Below are 24,471 nucleotides of genomic sequence, written 5' to 3' on the forward strand. Positions count from 1 at the left end.
GAGAAGTGCTATTTTATTGATACCACTATTGAATACTCCAAAACGTGCTGTTCCGACGCCACAGTGAGTAGATAAAGTGAAACCTAGAACTGTTTGTGCCTTTCTGTTACAACAGACGTCCAAAGAATCTCTCTTCCCTATATAGTAACTAGATCAGACATTGCCATACTATCAAAGTGAGTGTCCTACACATCTTAAAAAACATTCACACATTAAGAGATATTCTAAGTGATAAATAATGTGTTGCAGATGCATGAAAGCAATTTTACAAAAGAAAAAAAGGTTTCCAGACATTTATTTCTGGAACTGTACACCAGGTATTAAAGTACAACAAATACAAAATAATGCTCAAAAAAATCAGTGTTTATGTACAAATATTAAAACCAATGCAACAATAGCGACTTCCTCTTGAACATCTGATACTAAAACTTGTTCCGATTGTCACTGGTTTAGGTCATTATACACAGGGTGCTTATTTCAAACTGGGAAAGGCTGGAATCACTGGTGGCGTAAGAGGGCCATAATCAGACCTATACTATTTTAAACAATAATTGGTAATTTCCTTAAGTGAAAAACATTAAAAAAATAGTAACCTTGTCATTTTATAAATTACTGTATTTAGTTTCCCCTTTGTAGATAATGTGCTTGTAATTCTGGGCAAATAGTGTCCCTGTTGGTCAGTTTATCCATTAGTTTACATTCAAAGTTGAAATATGCACTAGAGACTTTGGTTAAATTCTGTAGTATTACTATGTTCTACTGGATCTGAAGTTTTCACACATTTTTGACCCTCAGTTTTAAAAATTAAAAACAGGAAACAATTGCACAATTCATTGACCTAATTGTACACAATTTAGTATTCTGCAAACAGTAATGTACATCCTTCAAGTAAATTCAGCAGTTTGACCATGACAAGAGGAAAACTAAACATTTAAAAATCTAGCATGAGAAGATGACATGACTAACAAAAGTAAAAGTATTGCTATAATCACAGCACCAGTTACACTTCTAAATGAATCAGCTATCCTCTTCAGATTCCCTGTACATAAAAGATACATCTACCAACACTGCAATTGCCCATTATGGATTTTTGGTTTGTTCATATGAAGAAAAAAACGTGGCAAAGGACAAAGAATTCATCACAGTTTGTTACAAGAATTGTGCTTCACCATCCAAGAATCAAGGCAATAGAATTTCTTCATATGGTTGCAATTCAGTTATCTTCATGCTGACCCTCAAAACGCAATTCTTTTAATAAACAGTAACAAGTTCTCCATTTAAATGTTTAAACTGAGAGAAAAATAGGTAAGTCCAGCTTTTAAAAGAAAAATTCAATAAATAGCTATTTTACAAGGATAAAGTCATAGTGGTACAAATTTATGAATGTCACATCAAGCATGCACAAAAATGTTACTATACACAAGTAGTCAGAAAATATTGAAATAGATATCTAAAAAGATATGCAGAATGTACATATTTACAAATCTTGCAAATTATTGCCTCATTTTAACAAGGAATTAAAAGTAAACGTTACCAGCTAGCTAGCCACGAGGCTAAATAAGATTAGAATTTAAAAATCTATTAGACTAGCCGGAAATCTTTTTTCTCTCATATCATTTTCTGAATTTTGGTCAAAAGTCTTTATTAAATAACTAAAGTGTCCATTCAACTTGCCGACAATCCAAACTTTAGACAAGTCTCTGTCTATATTAAGATCCCAGCAATGCATAGATAAACTGAATATATTACTGCATCAGCTAATGAGAATGGGCATGTTCATTTAAGTGCAACTGGTATAAGCATTCAGTCATCTTTGTGTAATGATTTTTATACAGACCAGCCACTGTAAACCCATAGTTAAACTTGAATGTATAACAATGAAAAAATATGGCCAGTATTTTACAAAATTACATAAAAATGTGTTGATTCATAAACAAAAGAAACAAGGTACAAAGTTCAGCACAAAACACAGCAACAAGAAGCTGACAACTTGACCCTGTGTTGTACTCTGACATTTGTAGCCAAGGCTACCCGTTATTTACTGTGTACTTACTAGAATTACATATTTCAGATGTTTAAGTTAAAGAATTGATAACAAATTATCGCTAACTACTTTTGTCCACTGTGCTAAACTAATTTTTATGGTAAATGTGCTATTGCGTAAACAGTTCAAAGCAATCTTCATTACAATGCTGTAAAGAAAACTTGGGAGTACGCCGCATCCAAAAATCAGGATGTCAATGCAGTTCACAGTATATATAATAAATACCCTCGTCCCTTTCAAATACTACCCAAAGTCTCTACTACTAAATTACTCAGCATAACCTTGAAGCAATTACTACAAATATTACCAATGCAGTCAAACTTAAGCATTTTAAAAAATGCAAGCAAATTAGTGGCAATTAATCTGCATTACAGACAGTGCAAAGAAAAATCTGAGTGTGTGTGGGAAAGTCTACTGCGATTCAATTGTACTGGGCTAAACTTCAGAATCTTGTAAACAAAAATGAAAAAAAAAAAGCACAAACCTGAAAGTTGTATGCTCTGGAAGCATCTCACATACCAATACTATGTTTTGTCGGAATCTGTAACACAACTTAAATAAAAGGGTATTAAATGGAATAATTTATGGTGACCCAAAATTTCATCTTAATATTCACCAAAAAATTGATTGGCATAAACAATTTTGAGTATGAGATGCATTTGTACTGCTGTCAATTCCCATTTGAGAAAAGTATTGAAATGCCATTTTGAGACAATGACTTGCCAAAAGAAATAAACACAATCCATGCTAAAGGAAGTTTTCAAGTGTATACTTCAAGGTTGTACTGCACTATATAAAAATCTAGATAGTCCCTCAAATGAACTGCAGTGCTCCAAACAATTTAAGGTGTGTCCCAAATGTAAACCATTTAGTGGTCAATCCTAAACCTTGCAGACTGTGGCTTTATACATCAGCTGCCTCAGAAAAAAATTGATACAAATAACTGGTGTTATTTATTACAATACACTCTTAAAAGTTGTGGACAAAACCCCATCAAAATACAATATTCTAAAATGCATTTGTTTAGCCAATAAGTTTAAGTACACAGAAACCTTCTGGCAGTATAATTACTTCTGTGTAAGGTAGCCATGGCCTATAATTTTGCAACAGCATCTAAGTGTATGTCTTCACACTTTGCTCATACAGTCCCTTGTGCTAGCTTCCACCAAGATGAACTCGCTGTTTTGTAAACTGAAGTGCCCTAGTTTAGTATCACACGAGAGAAGGTTCCATTAAAAAATATCCTTCTTTGTGCAGTTTAAATTAAAGAAACCCATCCCTGCCTTTATTAAAAAAAAAAAATGCTACATTGAGCAGGAATCAGGATCTGTACCTGTAAACATTGTTATTCCACTGCATCTGTTACGGCAAAAGTAACTTAGACTAAAAAGCCACTTCAATCAGTTCACAACTTCTGTGCTGGTTTTGAGATGGTGACCTCTGTCTACAGGCTTTAAAAAAAATTGAAGCAGAGCTTAAAGCTGCACCAGAGTTCTCTTAATCCCAAACTCTGCCGAACATCATAGGACATTTCCACACGTATGGATTGAAAAATGAAATTATTCTTGATAAATCAAGATATAGTTCTATACATACAAAGACATCACTGATGTCATAAAGTTCAAACTTCCAGTGAAAGACTAAGCAAACCTGACAGTTCCCATCAAGTCTGCTGCTGCATTAAGTACCCGCTGTTTTTGTAGTCCACCACTGGAATCATTCTGAGTGAAGGGCAGTATGTTGGTGTAGAGTGTGGGCACTGATGAAACCATTTGTCTCATTTGCAGATAGACTGCTGAAGTCAGCCACTGAGACAGCCATTTTGGCACTGGTAATATGATGTGTGTGGTTCTCAAAGTCCACACCCAAGTTATTTACAGAAACATCATTCATAAAGGATTCAGGGACTGCAATCCCCATTTTTAATCTCTTGGCAGGTCTCTCTGACTCTTCACTGCACATGTTCATTGGGTTTAACTCCGAGTGATAAAATCCAGTCTCAAATAAATTAAAACAATCACTTTCACCATTATTAGGCAAGGTAAGCAACTCTTCTGTTACAACAGGCACATGATTAACTGGTGCTCGGGGTAAGCTGTCCAGAGGAGAAAAGGCATCTTCCAAGCAGTTCACATCTGTAGAGTGGCAGACTGTAGCTACACTATTGGTCAATGCTGGGGAAAAAAAATGAACAAAATTTAAATAAAAATAGACTTTCTTGAGGTACAGTTACAACAGAAAACAGTCTTTTAAACTTCAATACTGATTTTTCTTGATTTACCTGTCAAGTCATTGGCAGTGATAGAGTTCAGAATGCTGAGCTGTTGATCAGGAATGGGCTCTGTTCTGCTGTTAGCAGTTAAGGCTGAAGAATGTACTGCTCCACCAAGGGCTTCTGCTTCATCTACCAACCGATCCATATAGTCCCTAGAAAGACATCCTTATATTAGAGACAGGTGTGTGACTAGGAGATGAATTTCTTTAATCCAACATCACTGCAGCATTTCACCACCCTGATAAAAGTTGGAAAAAACTCTAGATGCAGAACTGACAACAGTAAGGATATATTCCAAGCACTCTGTACTTACGTGACCCCTGGATGATGGTTGTACCTCTTCTTTCCAAACCTTGTTTGCTGAGCAAAGTAATCATAACGTTCTGATTTCTTCCACATGTAGTAGAATGCTACACATTCAGCAACTGTTCTAGTTCTCACCTAAAATGGGGCAGGAAGAATTAACATGCTAGTTTAAAAAAAAAAAAAAGAGGGGCAGGGGGAAAGGGGGGCAGGTTTTAGTACTCTCCATCGTCCCCATTCTCCTACATTCTCTTAAGTTACTTTTCTGATTAAGAGATTCTTCTAACAATATAAATTTGAAAAATGTACTATTTTAGATCCACGCAATAAAGCAATTTAATATGCTCAGCTATAGAAAATCCAGTTTTTTGTTTTTTTTTTAAATTAAGTTTTACATTGAGACAGTGTCCAGGACAAAAATTAATGTCTCAATAGCAGTTCATAACAGCTTAACAATTTATGAAGAGTCAAAATATGCAAAGAAAAAAAGGGAGGAAAGCTAAGAGCAGTATGAAGAGTAACAAGCTAAAAGGGAAAATAAGTAAGGTATTATGGAAACTCTCCTTTTTGTAAGGTTAGTCAGCAGAGACTGCCCAGGCTCCGACAACAGGTGTGTGCAAAACTAGACTATTACAATGGAAGTAGTCCTGATGGTCTAGATGATCCAAAAGATCCATTTTATCCCTATTATCCATGAATCTACATGCACTGTGCAATTTAAGGCTTCAAATACACTTGTTTCCCTTATATAAAGACAGGTCAGTTTCTGAGAGTACCAATCCTTAAGTCTAGCTAGGCTCTTATTCCATGTATTATTCCTTCCCCTCCATCCCTCTACAGAAGCGTCCATCCTTCCATTTGAGGAGTAGATGGGTCTCCTTGCTGAGTGAGTCCACATCACCACTCCTTAGTCAAAAGAATTACTGTTGAATGACAACTGTACAGTACTCTACTTTCCTTCTAGCACCTTAGTGGCTGAGTCCTGTGTGGCTGCAGAACTCCAAGCCCCTGGTGGCTATGAGATGGATAAGCTAATTAAGGTATTTTATTATTTTGCCTGGTCTAGACTCAGAGAATGAATCCAGGGCAGTGCAAAGCCAGAGCAGCATAGAGTATAACACAACAAAATTATATTACAAATGCATAAATGAATGCAATGTGAATACAACACTATTTCAGAGACTAACAGGTTGACTGATCTTGAAAATGTTGACTGTTGAATGTCGTTTGTGGTAAAGTTAGCATGCAAATGACAAATCAGCTCTAATACATTGCCTCATATTTCACTGTAGGCAATGCTTCTGTTAAATTAGTTGCTTTTATAGATTTTAAGTGACTAAACTACCATTCTCTACATCCAATTTAAGTACATAACACTTACCTTATTTTTCTGTATGAGATGAAAATCTTTCCCGTAAATCAGAAGTGCATGTTCAAAGTTTCTGCATTCTTCTTCTGTCCAAGCGGTCATCTCTTCTAGAGGATTCCCAAAAATAAGAACAGCACTTATTTTCAGATAATTTCCATCAGAAACTGAGTTACAAACATTTGTACTGATAACATTCATGAAAATCCAAATGCACTTTGAAGAGCAACTGCTAAATTCTTTAGAATTTGTCTTATTCTTAATACACTGAAGCCTCTAATTATACTGTTGGTTAGAAAACTGACAATCTGCTAATCATCAACTTTGGATACACTACTCTGTTCACTGAATGATAAAGGACTGTTAGAGTTTCATTTATTATTATTATATTTTATTTGTAGTCATCCAGGGCCAGGTGCACAAAAGGGCTTGGGCACCTAACTGCTCCTTTAAGTACCTAAATCCATAATTTAGGCACCACCAAGATCCCCAAAACCCTTAGCTGCTGCCTGACCATGGAGGCATCTAAAATCCTTAGGTGCCAGGAGTTTCCACCATTAAAGTTCCCTAGGCACCTAAGTTTCTGCCAGAGAGCATGCACACAGCTGCCTCAGTCTAAGCACCAATCTCACACCTAAATCCAAGGAGGATCTTCTCACCTGCAGGGCCCAATCCAGTAGGCATTTTCAGAGCATGCCTAAACCCAGACAAAATTGCTAGGGGGGGATGGAGGTGGCCAGCCTTATAACCTTTAGCCCAGTGATCAGGGCACTCACCTCAGATGTGAAGACACAGGTTCAATTACCCCTCTGCTTAATGTCATTTCCCCCACTTGGATTTTCCACCTCTTAGGTGTGACTGCCCTTACCGCTGACTGTGGGATATTCAGGTATGGGTCTCTCTCAATCTGTCCCATTGAAGCTGTTCCATTGTGTATAAATAATTAAATAGACATCAGACCAGAGAAAATCCATAGTTCAGTGATTAGCACATGCACCTGAGAGGTGGCTTATCCAAGTTCAAATACATTCTCCACATGACGTGCAGGGTTTGGTGGGGAACTGAACCTGCGTTTCCCATATTCCTCCTGAGCACCTGAACTACTGAGTGAGAAGTTATAAGGGAGGCCACTGCCACCTCCTGCACTTCTTGCAGAAAACAAAAACAAAAAAACACCACTTAGGCATCTAACTCCAGGAAGGGGTTCACAGCTGAGACACCAAGCAGAGATAGGTGCCTAACTACCTGAGAGGCTTAGGCCTCACTCTTCAGCATTTCCTATTGGCTAGTTTAGATGACTTCCAACTCAGTGGGCTAGCTTTTGTGGATCCCATTCTTAGCCACCTAATTCACCCCATGCATTGTACAGGGAGCCTGGGCACCTAACTTGGGGCTGTGCATTCCAATGGGTGGCAAGGTGCCTAAATATTATGTGTTGCAATGCCTATGTTCCTTTGTGGATCTGGGCCCAAATCTGCCAAGGTTTGAAAACATCACCAGCATGTGAAGCAAAGTATTTTTCTGCACTGATTTCAAAGGTGTCTACTCTTGCAGGGATACAAAGAACCACAGACCTTGGAAAATAGGCAAAGGAGAAACTGCTTTTCCATACATTTAATTCTGTAAAAAACTTGTAGTTCTTTTTACAAATTGGTAACAATGCAAGTTAGTGTTCATTTTCAACACACGCACACAGATCAAAGGAAAAACCTGTTTTCCATGGGGTTTCAGATCTTTCTCTATTGTGCGCCTCAACCTAGTACTATAATACACAGTTTAAGATCATGTGGCTCAAACTCTATATAAGGATCATTTTAGCCTCCACTACCCTTGCTTTTTCAAAGTTTGATATTATTGTTACTTAGTATTTAGTACATAGTTTGCCATCATCACATTCCTGGGTTCTCACCTCCATTCTCCCAAAATTCAAACCACTATATAATAGCAGACATTCCCTGTTATGTCATAATTTGTTTTGATTTTGTTTCACGTTGAAGTATACTGAAAGAGGAGATACGTATTTACCTCATCAAGGAACAAGACAGTAGCAGGCAAACCACATATCTGTACATTTATTATGAGGTAGCCTCAGTTATAGTAGTAATTACTGCTTATTGTTTTTAATGTCCTTTTTGTATCATTCAGTTACACAGTAAAACAAGAGCCTTTCAGCTTACAGGCAACACAAATGATCTCTTTGCCAAAACAAGAATTCCCTATTAAGTGAAATCTTAAGTTATTCAAAAAGTTGACCAATCAATGAACTCTTACACCGTGTCCTGCAGCTCACCAATACAGGATTCTGGCAGAACAATGCAGGGAGTAGATTCCAGTGGTGCAGGCATTCCACTGAGAATGTCCTGACTGCCACCTGCCACTGAAACTTTAACCTGCCAGCAAGCCCAATACAGTAGGTTGAAATTCCCATTATAGGACCTGGGAAAGTTTCATGCAGGGTGGATAAAAATCAATTATTAAAAAAAATATATCTTTTTTTTTATTTAAAATTGGATTTGTTTGATAAAATTCATTGAGGAAAAAACCTATCTAAAGATAGTTTTAATTAAGATACATTATAGCTGAAAGATCTCATTATGGAATAGGAATTATAAATTTGAATTCTATAGTATGAGACAATATATTCATGTAATGTTTAAGAAAAGTTTTGTAAATGAGTTCCAATAGTTCATGGATTAGGGACCCAATCTTATGGGGTTCCAGGGCTTCTGTATAGATTATTTAGGTTAATCTTTCTATCTACCCAATGGGACTCAGTGCTCAGTCTAGAAAAGAGGTGGGCAAACTACGGCCCGCGGGACCCTCCTGCCCAGCCCCTGAGCTCCTGCCCTGGGGAGGCTAGCTCCCAGCCCCTCCCCGGCAGCCGGCGTAATGCTCTGGGCAGTGGGGCTGCAAGCTGCAGAGCCCGGCCTGACCCGGTGCTCTGTGCTGCACGGTGGCGTGGCTGGCTCCAGCCGGGCGGCACGGCTGCCTGTCCTGGCGCCATGGGCACTGCGGCTGTAACATCGCCACCCACTGATGCTCCAGGCAGCATGGTAAGGGGGCAGGGAACGGGGGGGTTGGATAGAGGGCAGGGGAGTTCGGGGTGGTGGTCGGGGGTGTGGATAGGGGTCGGGGTGGTCAGAGGGTGGGGAACAGGGGTGTTAAATGGGGGCAGGGGTCCTAGGGGGGCAGTCAGGGGACAGGGAACAGTGGGGGTTGGATGGGGCAGGAGTCCCGGGGGACCATCAGGGGTCGAGAAGGAGGAGGGGTCGGATAGGGGGTGGGGCCGGGCCACGCCTGGCTGTTTGGGGAGGCGCAGCCTCCACTAACCGGCCCTCCATACAATTTTGGAAACCCGATGCAGCCCTCAGGCCAAAAAGTTTGCCCGCCCCTGGTCTAGAAGATACCATCAGAGATGCTTCGTTTTGCGGTTCTCAAACTGTGGATTTGCGTCTCCAGAGATAACATGCTTGTTAACAGCACAAATATTTTTAAATAATTAAATATCATATATAGAGGTGAGAAATAACAGACCTCAGCCCTATTCTCCATCTGCAAATTTCTGTACACAGAGTCAATACCTCCCTCTAAAAGTGCAAAGTTTCAAAAAGTTCAATGAATAGAAGATTGTTGGGGATCTGGACAAGGAGAAGTAGTCTGGAGATAAATGTGAAAAGGGAGGGACAAGCAGTAGAAACAAAAGTGAAACTATTTGAGCAGGATATTCCAGAAGTCTTGAGGTCTTTCTGAGTGTAGCCTTTATTGATTTGAGATCTACCATACCATTCTCTCACTAGAATGGAAAACCTATAATGGCAGCAGGCCATAAAAGAGACCCAGTTTGGGAATATTTTAATGACGTTACTCTACCTGTGGGTAAGACAGGCATGCGTGCAAAATGCAAAAGAGTGCAACAAAGAAATGCAAGGCCTGGTTGCCCGAATGAAACATCATGAGAAGTATTCCTTCTCAGGAGGAAGCTGTGTTGAAGACGATGAAAGGAACATCACTTTAAAAATGTATAGTGTGTACCTCCTAAAAATGAAACCTAAATCTATCTCAGAGTTGTGAAGAATATGTATTAAGGTTATAACAACCAACAAGAATGCACTTTTATGCAGAAATCCATGATTAAATCGAGTCTTCCTGACTAGTGATTTAAAATCAAATTGATTTAAATCAAATCCACCCTGGTTCCATGGACTGAACACTGTCCTCTGATCGCAAACTGCTGCCACAAGTGTAACTTTCTTACCATGCAGCATGTTTTCACATTATTGGGTTTTAGTCTTACTTTGCAAAGCCTCACTGAAATCTAGGCTGCAAGCATTCCAATTAATAGGAGTTTATGCAGAAACAATATGTAGTGAAAATGCCTGTAATGCACAGAATACTTTTGTCACATGAGGTAACAACTATTTTATCCTTACGACACTCTTTACATATTTCTCACATTATGCTTATTAGCTAAAAAGTCTCACTGAAATAAATGATGGAATAATTGTTCATTTCAAATGATATAGTGCACAATACATAGTAAGAGCAAATACAATTAGTGGAACTACAAACGTGCCACATTACAAGATTAGGCACTAGAGCTGTAATATGTAATTTGGCAAGGATACCATATTTGCTAGGGTCATCAGAATGCTTTTTTGAAACTGTCCCAAAGCCTTAGCTGACTTCAGGGACTACCTCCTGAAGTTTGGTCTGTGGAATGGCAAAAACATCCTCATCTGAAACTTTAAGGAAGCAGGACTGCTTATAATGGGTCTTTTTAAAAACGAAATCACTTTAACTTCACTTTTCTGCATTTCCACAGCCTGCTTTAGGGCTCAACCCTGCATGGTATTGAGTGCTTTCAACTTCTTTTTAAGTCTATGGCAGTTGAACGAGATTAGCACTATACAGAAGATGTTTCTGCAGTACCAAGCCCCAAGTTTGCCTTTGCTTTCATCTGTGCATAGGGTTAAAGGGAACTACAGGGAGTGAAAGACCGACCCCCCTGTTATCTGTATGGATCAGCTCTACTAACTTTTAAGGAAAGCATAAAGGCTGGGGACAAGAGGTGGAAAACACAAACCAACCTATCCTACTACATAGTGGAGCTATCTTGTGCTGATGAAATACATTCAGGGTTCAGTACAGGAAAGGGTGGGGCCACATCACAGAGCCAACTATGGTTTCTTGATTCTCAAGCAGGATTCTCTTGGCATGAGTTAGAGTAGCCTGTAGTCTGCTCTAATTTACGATAGCTGGCTCTGATCTCAGCAGGTCTATAAACCTGCTGAGAAATGCCAGAGGGGAGCAAAGTGTTGCTGTGCTCCACTTCCTCCCTACCCCCATCAGAGTAGGGAAGAGTGAAACTGTTGGTGGAGTAGGAACTGGCTCTGCCATCTTTGCACCCGCTGTGAACTCCTCCAGTAGAAATTCCCAACTGGCCAGCTACAGTCATGTTACATCCACTTTGTTCCATTCAGGTGGTGAAAAGGGTGATGACCTAGGGCTGAGAACCTGGTCTCAGTATTTCTGTACATTATAACTTTGAAGAGAGTCTTAAAGTATTCCCTACTATTTCAGAAATCTCTTACCTTGAGATGCCTTTCCATTTGAGCAATACCTCTCAATTGCTTCTTTTATATTATGGTTACATTTGAGTAGTTCATAGAGTGCCTATGAAATTAAGGAAATATTTTTGTTTAAAACAAGTCATTTAAAGTTTGTAGCTAAGCAGTTTAAGGCACTGTGTCTAGCTTCAATGATCAAATTGCATATCAGTCAATTAATTTTTACATTAAAATTTCATAAACAAAATAAACAATTTAAACAAAGTTACGTACCACTTAATATACCACTTAAAATAAGGTTTCACAAGAAAATATAAGTGGATATCTAAAGCTTGATGTGAGTTATACTGAGAACTGTTTGTTAAGAACATAATCATATACACATGCTGCATCACAAACATTGATACTATAGACTCCAATCCTGCCAATCCTTATTCATGTGCTTAATTAAGTACTGGCAGGATCAGAGTCTTACTTTGCACTTCCTGTGGAAAAGAAATGTTTGACTATTTTGTTACCTGTTGCACATACGCATAAAGAGAATGCACACTAGTTCCAGGGCAATGTGTCACAAATGGATAGGATATAAAACATACTTGTTCACTGTCCCGTGTGTGTATTCCTTCAGGAATTCTTCCAATATTTTTTTCATTTCCAGTTCTTAACGAGGTCTCAAAAAGGTATTCTTTAACCTTAATCTCTGAAACCACCTCAGGTCTCCAAAGTAACTGATCATCATTTTCATACACTGTTAAGAGGAAAATCCATTGAGATACAAACAAGGTTGTGTGAGTGAGAGCATGCACACCTATCCTGGTGTTTTTGATACTGTAGACCAAATATCAGCAGATGTAAATTTATATGGCCCCACTGAATTTATATACTTTAGTTTCTGGCACAAATGTTTTAGAACTATGACATAAGAAATTAGCAGCTTCCCCAAAGATAGAAAACAAGAAAGTAGCTAGAGGTAATCAAATCAAACATATTGATAGCATCATGTCATATGCACAAATAATACCCCTTTCCATATACCTCACTGAAGAGATATGCCTTGCACTGTGCCACAAAGGTGAACAGATTCAGGCTATATTGGAACAAGGAGGGAAGGGACTGAATTCTAAGGACAAGGACCTGTCCAAAAAAAAAAAAAAAGGAAAAAAGAAAAATCTACTGGCCACTAGAGAATTCAAATCAAGAAATTTATGCATATTTATATATGACAAAGTTGGGTGTTTTATAAACTAGTGAATACAGTCACATCTCTGTTTGCTTAGAGTTGCACACAATCCTTGAAAACAGTAAAAAAGAATAAACCAATAAATGAGCAGTAAAAAATATGAATTCTAGCACTACATTTATTCCTCAGTCAGTTCAAACACTTTCCATGCTGGAAAAAAGCAAGTGACTAAGCAGTCACTGTCTTCAAAAAAACTTGTTGCTATATATTATTAGACGTGCTGATCTTGATGCTAATACTGGGATTTCTGGCGCAAATAGTCATCAACTACTAGAGTAAGGGACATACATGTTCTGTAATGAGTTTGGGTTGTGCATTTATACATCTTGTCAAATCACACTGGAAAAAAATCTAATATGTAAGTAAGTGGCTTTTATAAATATCTTCTATGTATATCAAACAACACGAGACAGGACTTGAACATTAATTATCGTTAGCAGCAAACATTCAAATTTCAATCCCTGCTATTAAAATATTTAGTATTACGAACAGACATTTTTGACATTACATTTAACATGTCATACAGTCTGCAGACAATGCAAAATTAGATAAATTATCTGATCCATGGCAGTCAAAGGAATCAAAGGCTGGTACAGGCCAAAAGAGTGAGGAAGATCTGCACCTCCTACAATGAGGAGGAATTAAAAAAACAACCCTTTTCACCTTATAAGATACTGTTGCTGCCCAAGAATAGAAGATGCTTTCACAAACAGTAACGTTACAAGACTGAATTTAGAGCTGTCCCAGGGAACACAAAGCCCAAGCCACCAGAATCACCGCTGCTTTTGTCACTGTTACCAAGGATGTACATTTCATGTACTTTTAATTTCTAAAATGAAATCTTAGGAAAGGTCAGGAGTTTTATTAAAAACAAAAAACCCATAACAAGACTACTGTAATATTACAGCTGTATAAACCTCTCAGCTGTTCTGGAAAGTCTAAGGATAGGGTGAAGGAGAGATGTCATTTTTTCTCTAAACAGCCAAACTACTTAGCACTATATTCAACTGTTTTAAGAAGGCTGTATTCCATCATTGTATTTAACTTTAAATTGTTAAAAGTGACTCCAGAAAGGAATAAAAACAGAGTTATAGACAAATGGCATAATGGAATCAGAAACACCACCAAAAGCACCCACAGGCTTGTGTTTGATTAGATTTGTTTTCTGATAGAATTTTACAGGTAAAAAAGGTCATTAAAAACAATTTTGAAAGTGTACAGAAAAAAATTAATACCATCCAGTTATTGATGCACTCTACAATCAGTTCCAAGATTTCCTGATGTATCTGGAAGTGAGGAAGTTTCAGTTTTAATACTTACCTTTTCTGAATCCTACAGCTATTTACCATCCAGAAAGTTGGGGCAGAAAGGTATTCAGATAAAAATCTCATCTGAACTGAATAAATCCACTCTTTTTTCCTACTGAAACTAATTTTTACCTTAATTTAGATAGAGACAGACTCATGCAACAAATGGAATAAAGAAAAGCACATTTATAGAATGATCACAGGATTTCTCTTTCCAAAACTACTTGGCCAGTAAAAGGAAATTATTTAGAACAGAGAGTTTGTTGCTTAATGTTTTTCTGCAGTAGTTTTGTATCCCACAAAGCTATGCCATTCTAAAGGCAATACAATAATATTCTTTGATTATGGCTGAAGTGCCTGACCTCTCTAAAAGAGAAGCAAAGATGCTCTTTCTGAAGGTCACTGAATAATTGACCTCATATTCAATTGCAGTTTGCATTTTCTGTGAGTAACAAACTCTTCCTGGAGCCATTTTATGATTTGGTCTAGTATTATTATCCTTCCGGTTTAATATTTGATTTTTCTTATTTCTCCTTTTCTATGAGAATTTTATACCCAAAGTTATTCATTAGAATTAAATATTATAATGAGATAATTTAGTTGCACTGTTTTGTCTTGGCTACTATTGTTATAATTTCTGAAGTCAATTTTTGATCCTCGTGATTTTTAAGTAATGTTTAATGTTTTTATATAACCAAGTAGAAGTAAAACAGAAGAACTTACCCTTTTCATCATCACTGTACTTGCCCAGGTAAGGTGGTATTTCAGCCTGATACTGCGAACCAACCATTATTTCCTGAAGGTTTAAAACAAAACAAAACAATCACACAAACACACTTTAACTTTCCACTCAAAGACATATGAGCATTACAAATGTCAATACAAGATGCATTTGATTCCACGATTAAAGCACTGTTTTAGATACCATTTGTTTTTATTTCAGATTCTTTTTTTATGTAAGAAAATTCCACTGAGATTTATTATATGGAAGTAATTAATACTTTAGTTACCTTCCTCAAATCTTCAGATGAATTACCAGTGTCTGCCTCAACATCTTCACCATCCGATTCCTTATCTCCATCATACGTAGTGTTTGCTTTATATGCACCAAAACAAAACAAAAACAAAAAAACAAAAACAAAAACAGTATTACTTAGCAGTATTTTACAGTTTGCACATAGAACTACAATTGCATCTGTTTTGTTTTACTTTAAAAAAACTAAACAAGAGCATCTGCTTTCATTTAGAGACAATGGTCTTCTTAATAATTTGCTTTTCTGTGGAACTGCAGCATAAAAGTTAAATAGTAGAAGGTACTATATCTGCAACTGAGTGCGTTAGAAATGGATAGCTGACTGTCAAAGGAAATAAGATAATTTGTCTCAAAGGCACTGCAAGTATAGGTCTGGGGAACAGCAACAGGAAGATACTAGTACTACAATTTATCTCCCAGTTGCCTTTCAGATTACTTTGCTGTGGTAATTGTTCTCTACACTGTCCATTTAAAATTCTGTTATCCAACTGTTTCAGGGACATTGAGCTAAACAAGTATTATCAATTTGGAAAGAAGTACGAGAGAAAATATGCTGGAGATGTAAAATAATGAATAGTAGATTAAAAGAAAGTTGATTGTGTGCTCCTCTTTACCCTTTCCTGTAAACGGACAAGAGGGCACTCCAAATAAAAGCCAAATTAATAACTGGGTATTTGTCAAGAAATTAACCCACCATATATTTTCTGTGATCACAACTCAGTTGAAAAGTATCAGATTCTATAGCTGAATCATCAGTAATGTCAACAAAAAATGATACTCTTAGAACATCCTGCAAAGTGCCAGTGTTCCTCAACTTCCAGTGAAATCAATGGTGTCAGTACCTCCCAGGATTGGGCCCTAATTTTGTAACTAGACAATCTTTCTATATATCTATACAGCGCTTAGAATGTTTTGGCACTACTATAGCATTAGTTTTCTTACATCTTAATGGTCGAGGAAAGAAGTCTGTAGCTTCATGTGAAGTAACTGATGGTGTCAAGTCATCAGCAGAAGACTGTGTTTCTTCATCATCACCTGACAAGAGGTCTTTAGCTATTTCCTCCTGTATCATTCAAGAAAGAAAATCAAAGAATTAGGACTAAGTATAGGTTGGTGAGCCTTTGAACTAGCAAGTTTGAGGTTCTATTAGCAAATACATTATCTAACTTTTAACCAAAATTTATTCTATTCTTCTACACTCCCCAAAAACTTAAACACAAAAAAATCAGAATTACATTCCTAAGATTTTTGAAGTATAGAAACCAAAACCAGTGTGAAAGTGGTTTTTTACCACTCACTCCAGAGCTGACTCTGAGGTTCTTCATCCTGACATCATTAAAACCCTTGGGAGGTGGGAGAGGGGGTTGGGACGGAGTTGCCTTCAGTGAAAAAGCCCACTGGGGATTGCCCCCAAACCTAAAGCAGCCTAGGGATCTTTGGAGACCCTGTGGCTGTGCATCAACTTGGCCCATCTGGAGTTTCCCCTAGTCCTAGCATCACAGCTCCACTGGAGCTGCACTACCAGAAACTGATCACTAACCATGTCGTCCCCCAGAACTCTCTGGAAGAATTAATACAGCCCAGACCCATATTTCTTTTTCTTAGGGTTCTCTGCAGGACTGCACAAAGGATGATGTGAATCCTGTTGTCCTGCCCCACTCAGTCTCCTTAACAGTGAACAGCAACTTCTACAGAGTTTGTAGATGCGTCTGAGCCTCCCTCTTCCACACAGAGAAGTTGGAGAGGAAGAACTGCATGTGGATATGCATCAGGTAACAATCCAGACCACATTTTTTGTAACCACACGGTAACACTGAAATGTGCATCCTAATTGGACTCTAAAATGCACAGCAGTCAGTTTAAACGTTCAGGAGAACTGAGAAAACCATCTCCAAGGGTCACAATTTAAAACACTGAAGTTTCAGGTTTTATACCAGTTGCATAATACACCCAGTCTCTGCATAAATGACAGTTTCTCTCTCACCTCCACATATCTAATACTTTTCTTATCCAGTTGAAGGGAACACTCCAAAGTATTCAGGAGCAAGTTTTCAAATTAACTATATATCCACAGAAATTTTGATACACTGTATATATAGTTGAAGTCATAAATATTAGTCCCCAGCTTCACACACACACACTACTGAAAGTTCCAAATTTAACTTTTTAAAAAGTGATATTAAACAAAATAAAACTATAAGTCTTTAACATTACAAATGACTCAAGAACTTCTACTTTCTTTTATACTCGTGTAGCATCAACAACTTTAATGAAATTGTGCCTCATTTACAAATGTACTGTAAATAAGTAAAATCGGAGTCAGATTCTCAATGTCCATTAAGAAGACTAATGTGGATACTTTGCATTCAGACTAATAGGTGTCAATAACTTTTGTATTACCAAGAGAACGACAAAGATCACACAGGTTCCTAGCTTTAAACTTAAATACAGAGAAAAATGTTTTTGACTTACTTTGTCCAGAGTCATATCTGGAAGTTCATCCGCAAGTTCACTTGGGGAGCTATCTGCACTGGAACCTGCTATAACTGGAATTGTAGGTTCATAGCCATAGAAAGCCAGTAAATCTTCTAAAGGCATGCTTCCTTCCTAATATAAGAACAGTTATAAATATTTAACATTTTAATATTGTCAAATACTACATATTGTTATACAAGCATAAAGGGACAAGATTAATTTTGAAATCGTTTAATAGTGAATTTAAAAGGATTATAACTCTCCAATTCCAAAGAGAAGAATAGTGTCTTTTTAGAAAAAAATTGAATACGTATTTCAAATTTTTTTAAACACACGGCTCAATTTGGCTCATAATCATGTATTTAAGGCACTTTCAAAATCTGTTTCAAATTTCTCTGAAAATTATTTACTGGATATATACAAGAGAAGGCTTAGAAGTAAATATTAACTGAATATAAAAACAATTTCTAATCATTTGATCCAGTGTAAAGTATGATTGACTAACATTTCTTTATGATAACAGATATATTAAAAAAAATATGAAATAGTGAAGCAGGAAGCAACCATATTATCAACTTGAAGACTTACAACGTGGCAAGATGTTATAATCACAGCTGCAGCCAGAGACACAAAAAGAAGCCAGCAACAGATTTTCACAGCAATTGTTAGTTTTTGCTTCTACCCACCCCCAAAAATACTTTTTATACTGACTTCCCAGTTTTTTTGCTTTGGGGAAGTAAGGAGGAGGAGAAAATAGGGAGACTGACAAAGAGGGTAAGCTGAGGAAGAACTGGGGAGGGCAACTGCATACCAGCAGCTTTTGATAATCCCGTCTTGTTACATGTCATCAGGCTGTATTTCCTATTGCAATTAATAATGTGGCAATTCCCAGGCATTAGTCAGTTGCCTGATTCATATCAATGGAGATACTTGAAAATATTTTCAAGTACTTATAAACATTGTTTTAAAATCCTTGTTGAACTCACATTCTGATTAAGTGATTTTTTTTTCTTGCAGTCATCTAAGGGCCCCAGCAAAGACTTCTCACAGTGAGTACAGTTAAGCACGTGCTTAAATCTTTGCAGGATTGTGACCTAAAACAATATATCCTTTAATTTATTGGCACTGATTCTCTCTCTTCCAAAATAGCAGCAAATAGGTAATTTTGTGGAGTTTACCAAGTGTAGTTTTTAAAACCATGTTATTTCTGATTTACAACTGCATGTATGAAACCTACAACAAAAATTGGTAATTTCTAAAGGGTAGAATTGGTGGTATGGAAGCCTACCAATATGCAGTGTTGTCCCACATACAGCAAATACAAACTTACACTATTAAACATATACAGCCAATTTCAGATCTGGTGTTACCAGGTGCATCTCCCTGGAAATCTCTGGACCAAATTCTGCAGCTATGTGAATGGTGCTATAAGCAGCTCAGCAAACAGCAGTATAACTATCATTAATTTGGCATTCAGTGGATGTGCAAAATGGGTGACACACAGACAAGGATGAAGATGGGGTGTAACAGGAAAAGCAACTAACAGAAGAGTGTAAAATACAGCAGGAGGGGGCCAAGTTATTTTGCACATTTACAGAATGGCAAATTGATGCAAGCTAAACTCACTTACACCCATTTTCTGCCTCAGAACCACCATTAATTTGGCCCATCATACTTAAACAAGGCTATGGAATAAAGCAATTGATGGTAAGAATGAAATTATGGCCATGATAAAATAGTTCATACTGTGCTTAATCAATATTCTGATTTGAAGTGAAGCTAGTCCTCATTAAATACTATTTGTGGTGTATGATTTTAATATATTTCCCACTTAATAAAAACAAGAACTGATACAGTGGTATCAAATACTTATAAACACAAGACAAACTTGTTCCATGGGAGAGTAATTTCTCTTCCAAAGCAAAAGCACTATTGTCATATTAATTAGAAGGGAAGTACTTTAAATTAACACAGCTCTGAAATCTTTGGAACTGATCAACTGAGTTCTGTGGTAACTTCCAACTGAAGATCCACCCACATATATCCAATAGCTAAATCTGACTATTTTATATTGGCTGCAAAGGCATTTACTATTGTTTCTATGGAATTTACTTAAACAAGATAAATGAAAGAGAAGGTAGAATGTCCTTTGTATTTACTAAAGTAAGTACAGTGTAGCTGTATGATTAGGAAAAGAAGGTAAAAGCCCCTCTCCTACCTTTTCTAAATCTTCAATTTCAGAGTTGAAGTTTTTGCCCTCCTCCATCATTTCCTCCTCTTCAAGAGTTCTCTCATCATCATAGTCATGTACCAACATTTCAGCAGTAGGGTCAAAATCATGATCCTCAGAAGATAAAGAACCAACTACAAGAAAAACAATATGAATCACTTTACCAACATACAAAGCCATACTATAATCAAAATAAGATTGTGTGCATTCTTTTAAATGAAAGGTCAATATTCTCTAGATACACCTCTACCACGATATAACGTGACCCGATATAACACAAATTCGGATATAACGTGGTAAAGCAGCACTCCGGGGGGGCAGGGCTGCGCGCTCCGGAGGATCAAAGCAAGTTCGATATAATGCGGTTTCACCTATAACACGGTAAGATTTTTTTGGCTCCCAGGGACAGCGTCATATCGGGGTAGAGGTGTATAGAGTAAGAAACAAGTTTTAAAGTGGCTTTAACTGGGCCTCCATTTTTGTATCTGTAAACTGTAGGTGCAATTTTGTGCTCTGCAATTTGAGCCACTTGGTGATCTAAAGAGATTACGTTGAAAGTGATCAAATTAGGTCATTTTCAGAAAGTCTAGTCATATCTACACATTTTACTGTGTATAAGATAAGAACCACGAGATTCTTAAAAAACATGTCCAAAACGAGCATAACAATGTAAAATATAGTTCTGACACAAGGTCTTAGATTTGATGCTGTAACTAGAAGCAATATGTCGCTTGTGGAGCCTGTCTTTGACAAGAGACTAGCATATTTTTTCACTGAATAGAATAGCCAGCCTAGCTTCAAAGCTGTTCTGATTAATCAACTTTCTTCTAATAGCAAAATAAGAATTGAGCACCTATGTCAGAAGAATTTAGTCCCATGAATGAGATGTTTCATTAAAATTCAATTGCATTCTATGTAGTTTATTCAGAATGGAGGAACAAACTCCACTGGAGTTCTAATTCTCAAATAAGATACACGAAAGATACAGAACAAGAAACAGACTACATTCATTTATTAATTTCTTTGGAATATAATGTAAGTGGCAACTATCTGGCCCAACAGAAATTGCTACATTATCTAGGTGGCTACCTACAGTCCTTTTGTGTTAATAAAAAAAAAAAAAAAAAAAAAAAAAAAAATTCTGTTGCTTTGCATTTTCTAATTTAAATACATTTTTATGACAATATTAGAAAGGAAGCCATTAGATTTAAAACATTTTTTAAAAAATAAGTATTCTACACCACAAGACTACATTCAACATCACAGATTACTGAAAGAAAGAAAGAAAGAAAGAACTTAAAAATTTAACTGTTCACTATTCTATTTACTTATTGCATTCTTTCAGCTAGGGTAGACAGACTAGCCAAATACACTTTCTTTTCCATTCAGTTTCACTTTCCGGTTCTTTTGCACTAGCACTATGTTGTAACTTTTAGATCACAGAAAGTGCCCAGAAATATTTTTGGTAGGAACTGATTTCCATATGCAGTTCTGATTTTAAATTTCATTGAAACATCCATATTGGTCCTAGGTTTCATAAAAAACACACACCATACTTCTGGGTTCAAAGGCAAAGTCTCATAATACTAATTTTTAAAAGATCCTTCCCTTTATTGCTAACACTTAAGATTTTTAAAGCATTTCATTTCTTGTTCACTTTCTAGATTTAAACATTACTTTCTTTTTCAACATTATTTTCATTATCCAGAAATAAAACAAACACTCAATTTCATTTTCCAGTTCTCACTAGAACAATATTGTTTGAGTTCACAACACTGCAGGGAAACATTTCAAACCAAAAGTTGTTCCTTTTATATTTAAAAAAAAAAGCATCCATTAAAACTTGACAATTTGTATTAGGTCTTGTAGAACTCTCAAAATCTACAGAGCCTAAAACTAGTTGATAATATCCTTTTAATTATGATAACTACATTTACATGTTGAATTTTTTAGTTATATTATTTAGACACTGCTCCCACAGCTTCTAAAGAAGTATCCAGATACATAATTGTTAAATAATAATTTCAAATATAAGATGCTGTACATTATGTATTCTGAAAACTACACTTGCTAATTACTGCACTATGTTGTTTTACATTTGTTTGTATAACTAAAGTGGAAAGTGTATTCCATTTACAGTCTTTAAACAAAAATATACCATTTACTTAACTAACTTGGAATATTCAATGATCTGACAAAGTATTTTTATTCAGATATGTAAACATTTTATTTTAAATTAATAAGTTTAACAAATGTAGTTAAAATGCAGCCAATTAAATTGTAAAGACTAGTTTTTGTTATCAAAGATAAATTACTATTTGAGCTCATCTGGAGAATGACGATTGCTCAGGAACAAAAGCAAAATAAGGTCCCAATCCTAAAAACACTTATGCATGAACTTAATCTTACACATGAACAGTCCTATTAAAGTCAGTGGGAATAGCTGCATGTGTAAAGTTAAATGTTTATACACTTGTTCAGGATTGAGGCCTTAAATGGGGGATAAATAATAATACTTAATATTAAGGTTAAGAAGAAAGACTAAGTAATAACTGAAAAGTGTTTGAAACTTGTTAATAACTAGTATCAGAATTTTAGAAGCCTGTAGTTAAGGGATATCAGTGAAGTGGTCGCTCTCTTAAGTCTACATATTTTTATTAAGAAATTGACTTCCAAAAGTTAAAAAAAAAAAAATCCAGTTACACAAGGATAAATTATTGGGCAACTAGTTGAGACTACAGATTTGGTGAGAGAACTGTTCTACGGCACACTCCATCTGTTATTAGGCAGCAAACTGGAGACATGGAAATAAAACATTTAAAGTGAACTAACTGGGGGGGGGGGGGGAAGGAGGGGGAACTTTGTAAAGAAGTAGAAAAAGTTTGTGGTGGGTCTTTCACAGAAGCACCTGCAACCCAGCCCCTACCAAACGCTACCCAGCTGTTGGGACCATAGAATTAAGTAAATAGGACAAACCTGGGCTCGAACTTCCAAAGGAAGCCTGGAATATAAAGGAGAAAGAGGAAGAGATGTTAGATGGATGCGCTGCAACTAGAAATCAGGGAAGGAATCCTACAGCTAGAATAACAGGTAGGTTTCTCAATCATTTCAAGTTCCCTGTCTCCCCGCATCACTCTCTGTGAAGGAGTCTCTCTGTCCTTCCCCCAGTTTTCTTCTTCCTCCTCCCCTCTATCTCCTGTCTCTCCTCATCCCCCTAGGGTAGACGCCTCATTTCTCCTTCTCAGCGCTTTTCTCCCGTCCCCTCCGTCCTGCCCCTCCATCCCAATCCCCGCTGCCCCAGTCTCTCGCTTGCTGGCTCTCCTCCGCCACATCGCCTCTCTTCCCTCTCCCCGGCCCGGTCTCCTGAGAGGCCCCGGAGAAAGAGCCCAGTCCAGCCATCCCAGCTCTCCCGGCCCGGCCGGGAGGTGACAGGGGCAGGGAGTGACGGAGGGAGCCAGACCGGCCGCCGCCGCCTCCTCCGCGCACCCCAGTCCGGGTCTCTCTCCTCCTTCCACCGGCCAATTCCCCCTACGCCTCTCGCTAGCCGCTGGGGCCCCTCTGCGCGCCCCCCGGGGCTCCGGCCAGGGAACCAGCCCGCCCCGGCCGTGCCCGGGGCCTGTCCGCCGCCCCGGGGCTGGGACCCGGCACCCCGCTCCGCAGAGCGAGCGGCCGCGGCCTAGTCGCGCAGGCTCCCGCTGCCCCGGTGCGGACGGCTCCGCCAGACCCCATGCCGCCCCCGGAGCCCCGCTGCCGGCCTCCCGTCTCCGGAGGGAGGTTACCGGGCCGGCGGGACCAGCGCGAGCAGCCTCCCCACAGCGGGGCCCCGCAGCGAGCCGGCCGGACCCCAGCGCCCCTGCCCGCTTTCCCCGCTCACCTCCGCCATATTGGGACCGCTCGGGCTGAGCAGTAGCGCTGCGCCAAGTGCCCGGATGGGGCCGCTAAGCCAATGGCAGCCGGAGCCAGAGCTGGAGCCGCAGACGGCCAGGGAGGGAGAGGGGAGGCGGCGCAGAGCCGAGGGCAGCCCCCAGGCACCCTCCTCCTGTCCTCTCCAGAGTCTGCCCTCACCCCGCCACAGAGGGCGCTGGGCGCTCCCCACAACGCAACACAACACAGGGAGTTGTCCCGGGACCGCCCCGTCCCATCCCCAGAGGGTGCTGGGTGCTCCCCACCCCACAACACAGGGGGCTGTCCTGGGACTCCCCTGCCCCATCCCCAGAGAGTGCTGGGTGCTGCCCACCTCACAACACAGAGGGCTGTCCAGACTTCTACCCTATCCCAAGAGTGCATTCCACAATACAGGAGCGCTGCACAGTAACCTGTATCTCCTCCTGAGAGGGTGCTGAGCGCTGTCCATCCCACAAGGGGGGCTGCTCAGGGGACCCTCCTGAGAGAACGCTTTTCACCCCACAATACAGAGGGCTGTCCAGATCCCCCCTAGCCCATTCAGAAAAGGCATTTTCCATCCACAATATGCAGGAAAGCTGCCCAGGCACTCCTCTCCCATCAGGAGAAGAGAACGGCCCTCCTGTCTTCCACTGTGTGATCCATTGAGAGAGGTCTCCTTTACACTTTTCCTGGGTAAAGCACAAACACTAATGAGTGCTGCTCATGTGCTTTGGGGGGGGGGGGGG

At 38.6% G+C, this 24,471-nt stretch overlaps 2 protein-coding genes across 5 annotated transcripts in view; one reads left to right on the forward strand and one right to left on the reverse strand.

The window, feature by feature from the left end:
* The window catches only part of SETD9 (SET domain containing 9), a 48,032-nt gene extending 25,102 nt beyond the window's left edge, over positions 1-22,930 (forward strand). For both annotated transcript variants that reach the window (XR_002889524.3, XR_006176170.2), the window contains exons 7-9: positions 16,741-16,907; positions 18,628-18,659; positions 22,743-22,930. The gene's annotated coding sequence lies outside the window, so the exon portion shown is untranslated. The remainder of the gene's footprint in view (positions 1-16,740; positions 16,908-18,627; positions 18,660-22,742) is intronic.
* MIER3 (MIER family member 3) lies at positions 279-23,836 on the reverse strand. Of its 3 annotated transcripts, none has more exons than XM_005306613.5 (13): positions 23,715-23,836; positions 22,817-22,841; positions 19,829-19,974; positions 17,608-17,742; positions 16,078-16,198; positions 15,113-15,198; positions 14,826-14,898; positions 12,152-12,303; positions 11,580-11,661; positions 6,004-6,098; positions 4,633-4,760; positions 4,326-4,471; positions 279-4,218 (listed from the first exon to the last, which is right to left on the reverse strand). In XM_005306613.5, exons 1-13 carry the CDS (start codon positions 23,721-23,723, stop codon positions 3,761-3,763), a joined length of 1,656 nt encoding a protein of 551 aa, XP_005306670.1. In that variant the 5' UTR covers positions 23,724-23,836; the 3' UTR covers positions 279-3,760. The 3 variants fall into 3 exon arrangements, with proteins under 3 accessions (XP_005306670.1, XP_065455047.1, XP_065455048.1); XM_065598975.1 differs by having other exon boundaries at positions 6,004-6,095; positions 23,715-23,835; XM_065598976.1 differs by lacking the exon at positions 23,715-23,836 and having other exon boundaries at positions 6,004-6,095; positions 22,817-22,844.
* Positions 23,837-24,471: the final 635 nt, after the last annotated feature.

This window comes from Chrysemys picta, chromosome 6 (assembly GCF_011386835.1).
Source record: "Chrysemys picta bellii isolate R12L10 chromosome 6, ASM1138683v2, whole genome shotgun sequence".
NCBI lineage: Eukaryota > Metazoa > Chordata > Testudines > Emydidae > Chrysemys > Chrysemys picta.

What these genes read in the sequence shown, in the direction of transcription:
- MIER3 (XM_005306613.5), bottom strand. An exon ending in CATCTGAAGATTTGAGGAAG is followed by an intron (nt 14,899 to 15,112) that starts GTAACTAAAGTA and finishes TTAAACCTTCAG; the next exon opens with GAAATAATGGTTGGTTCGCA. An exon ending in AACCATCATCCAGGGGTCAC is followed by an intron (nt 4,472 to 4,632) that starts GTAAGTACAGAG and finishes ATGTCTTTCTAG; the next exon opens with GGACTATATGGATCGGTTGG.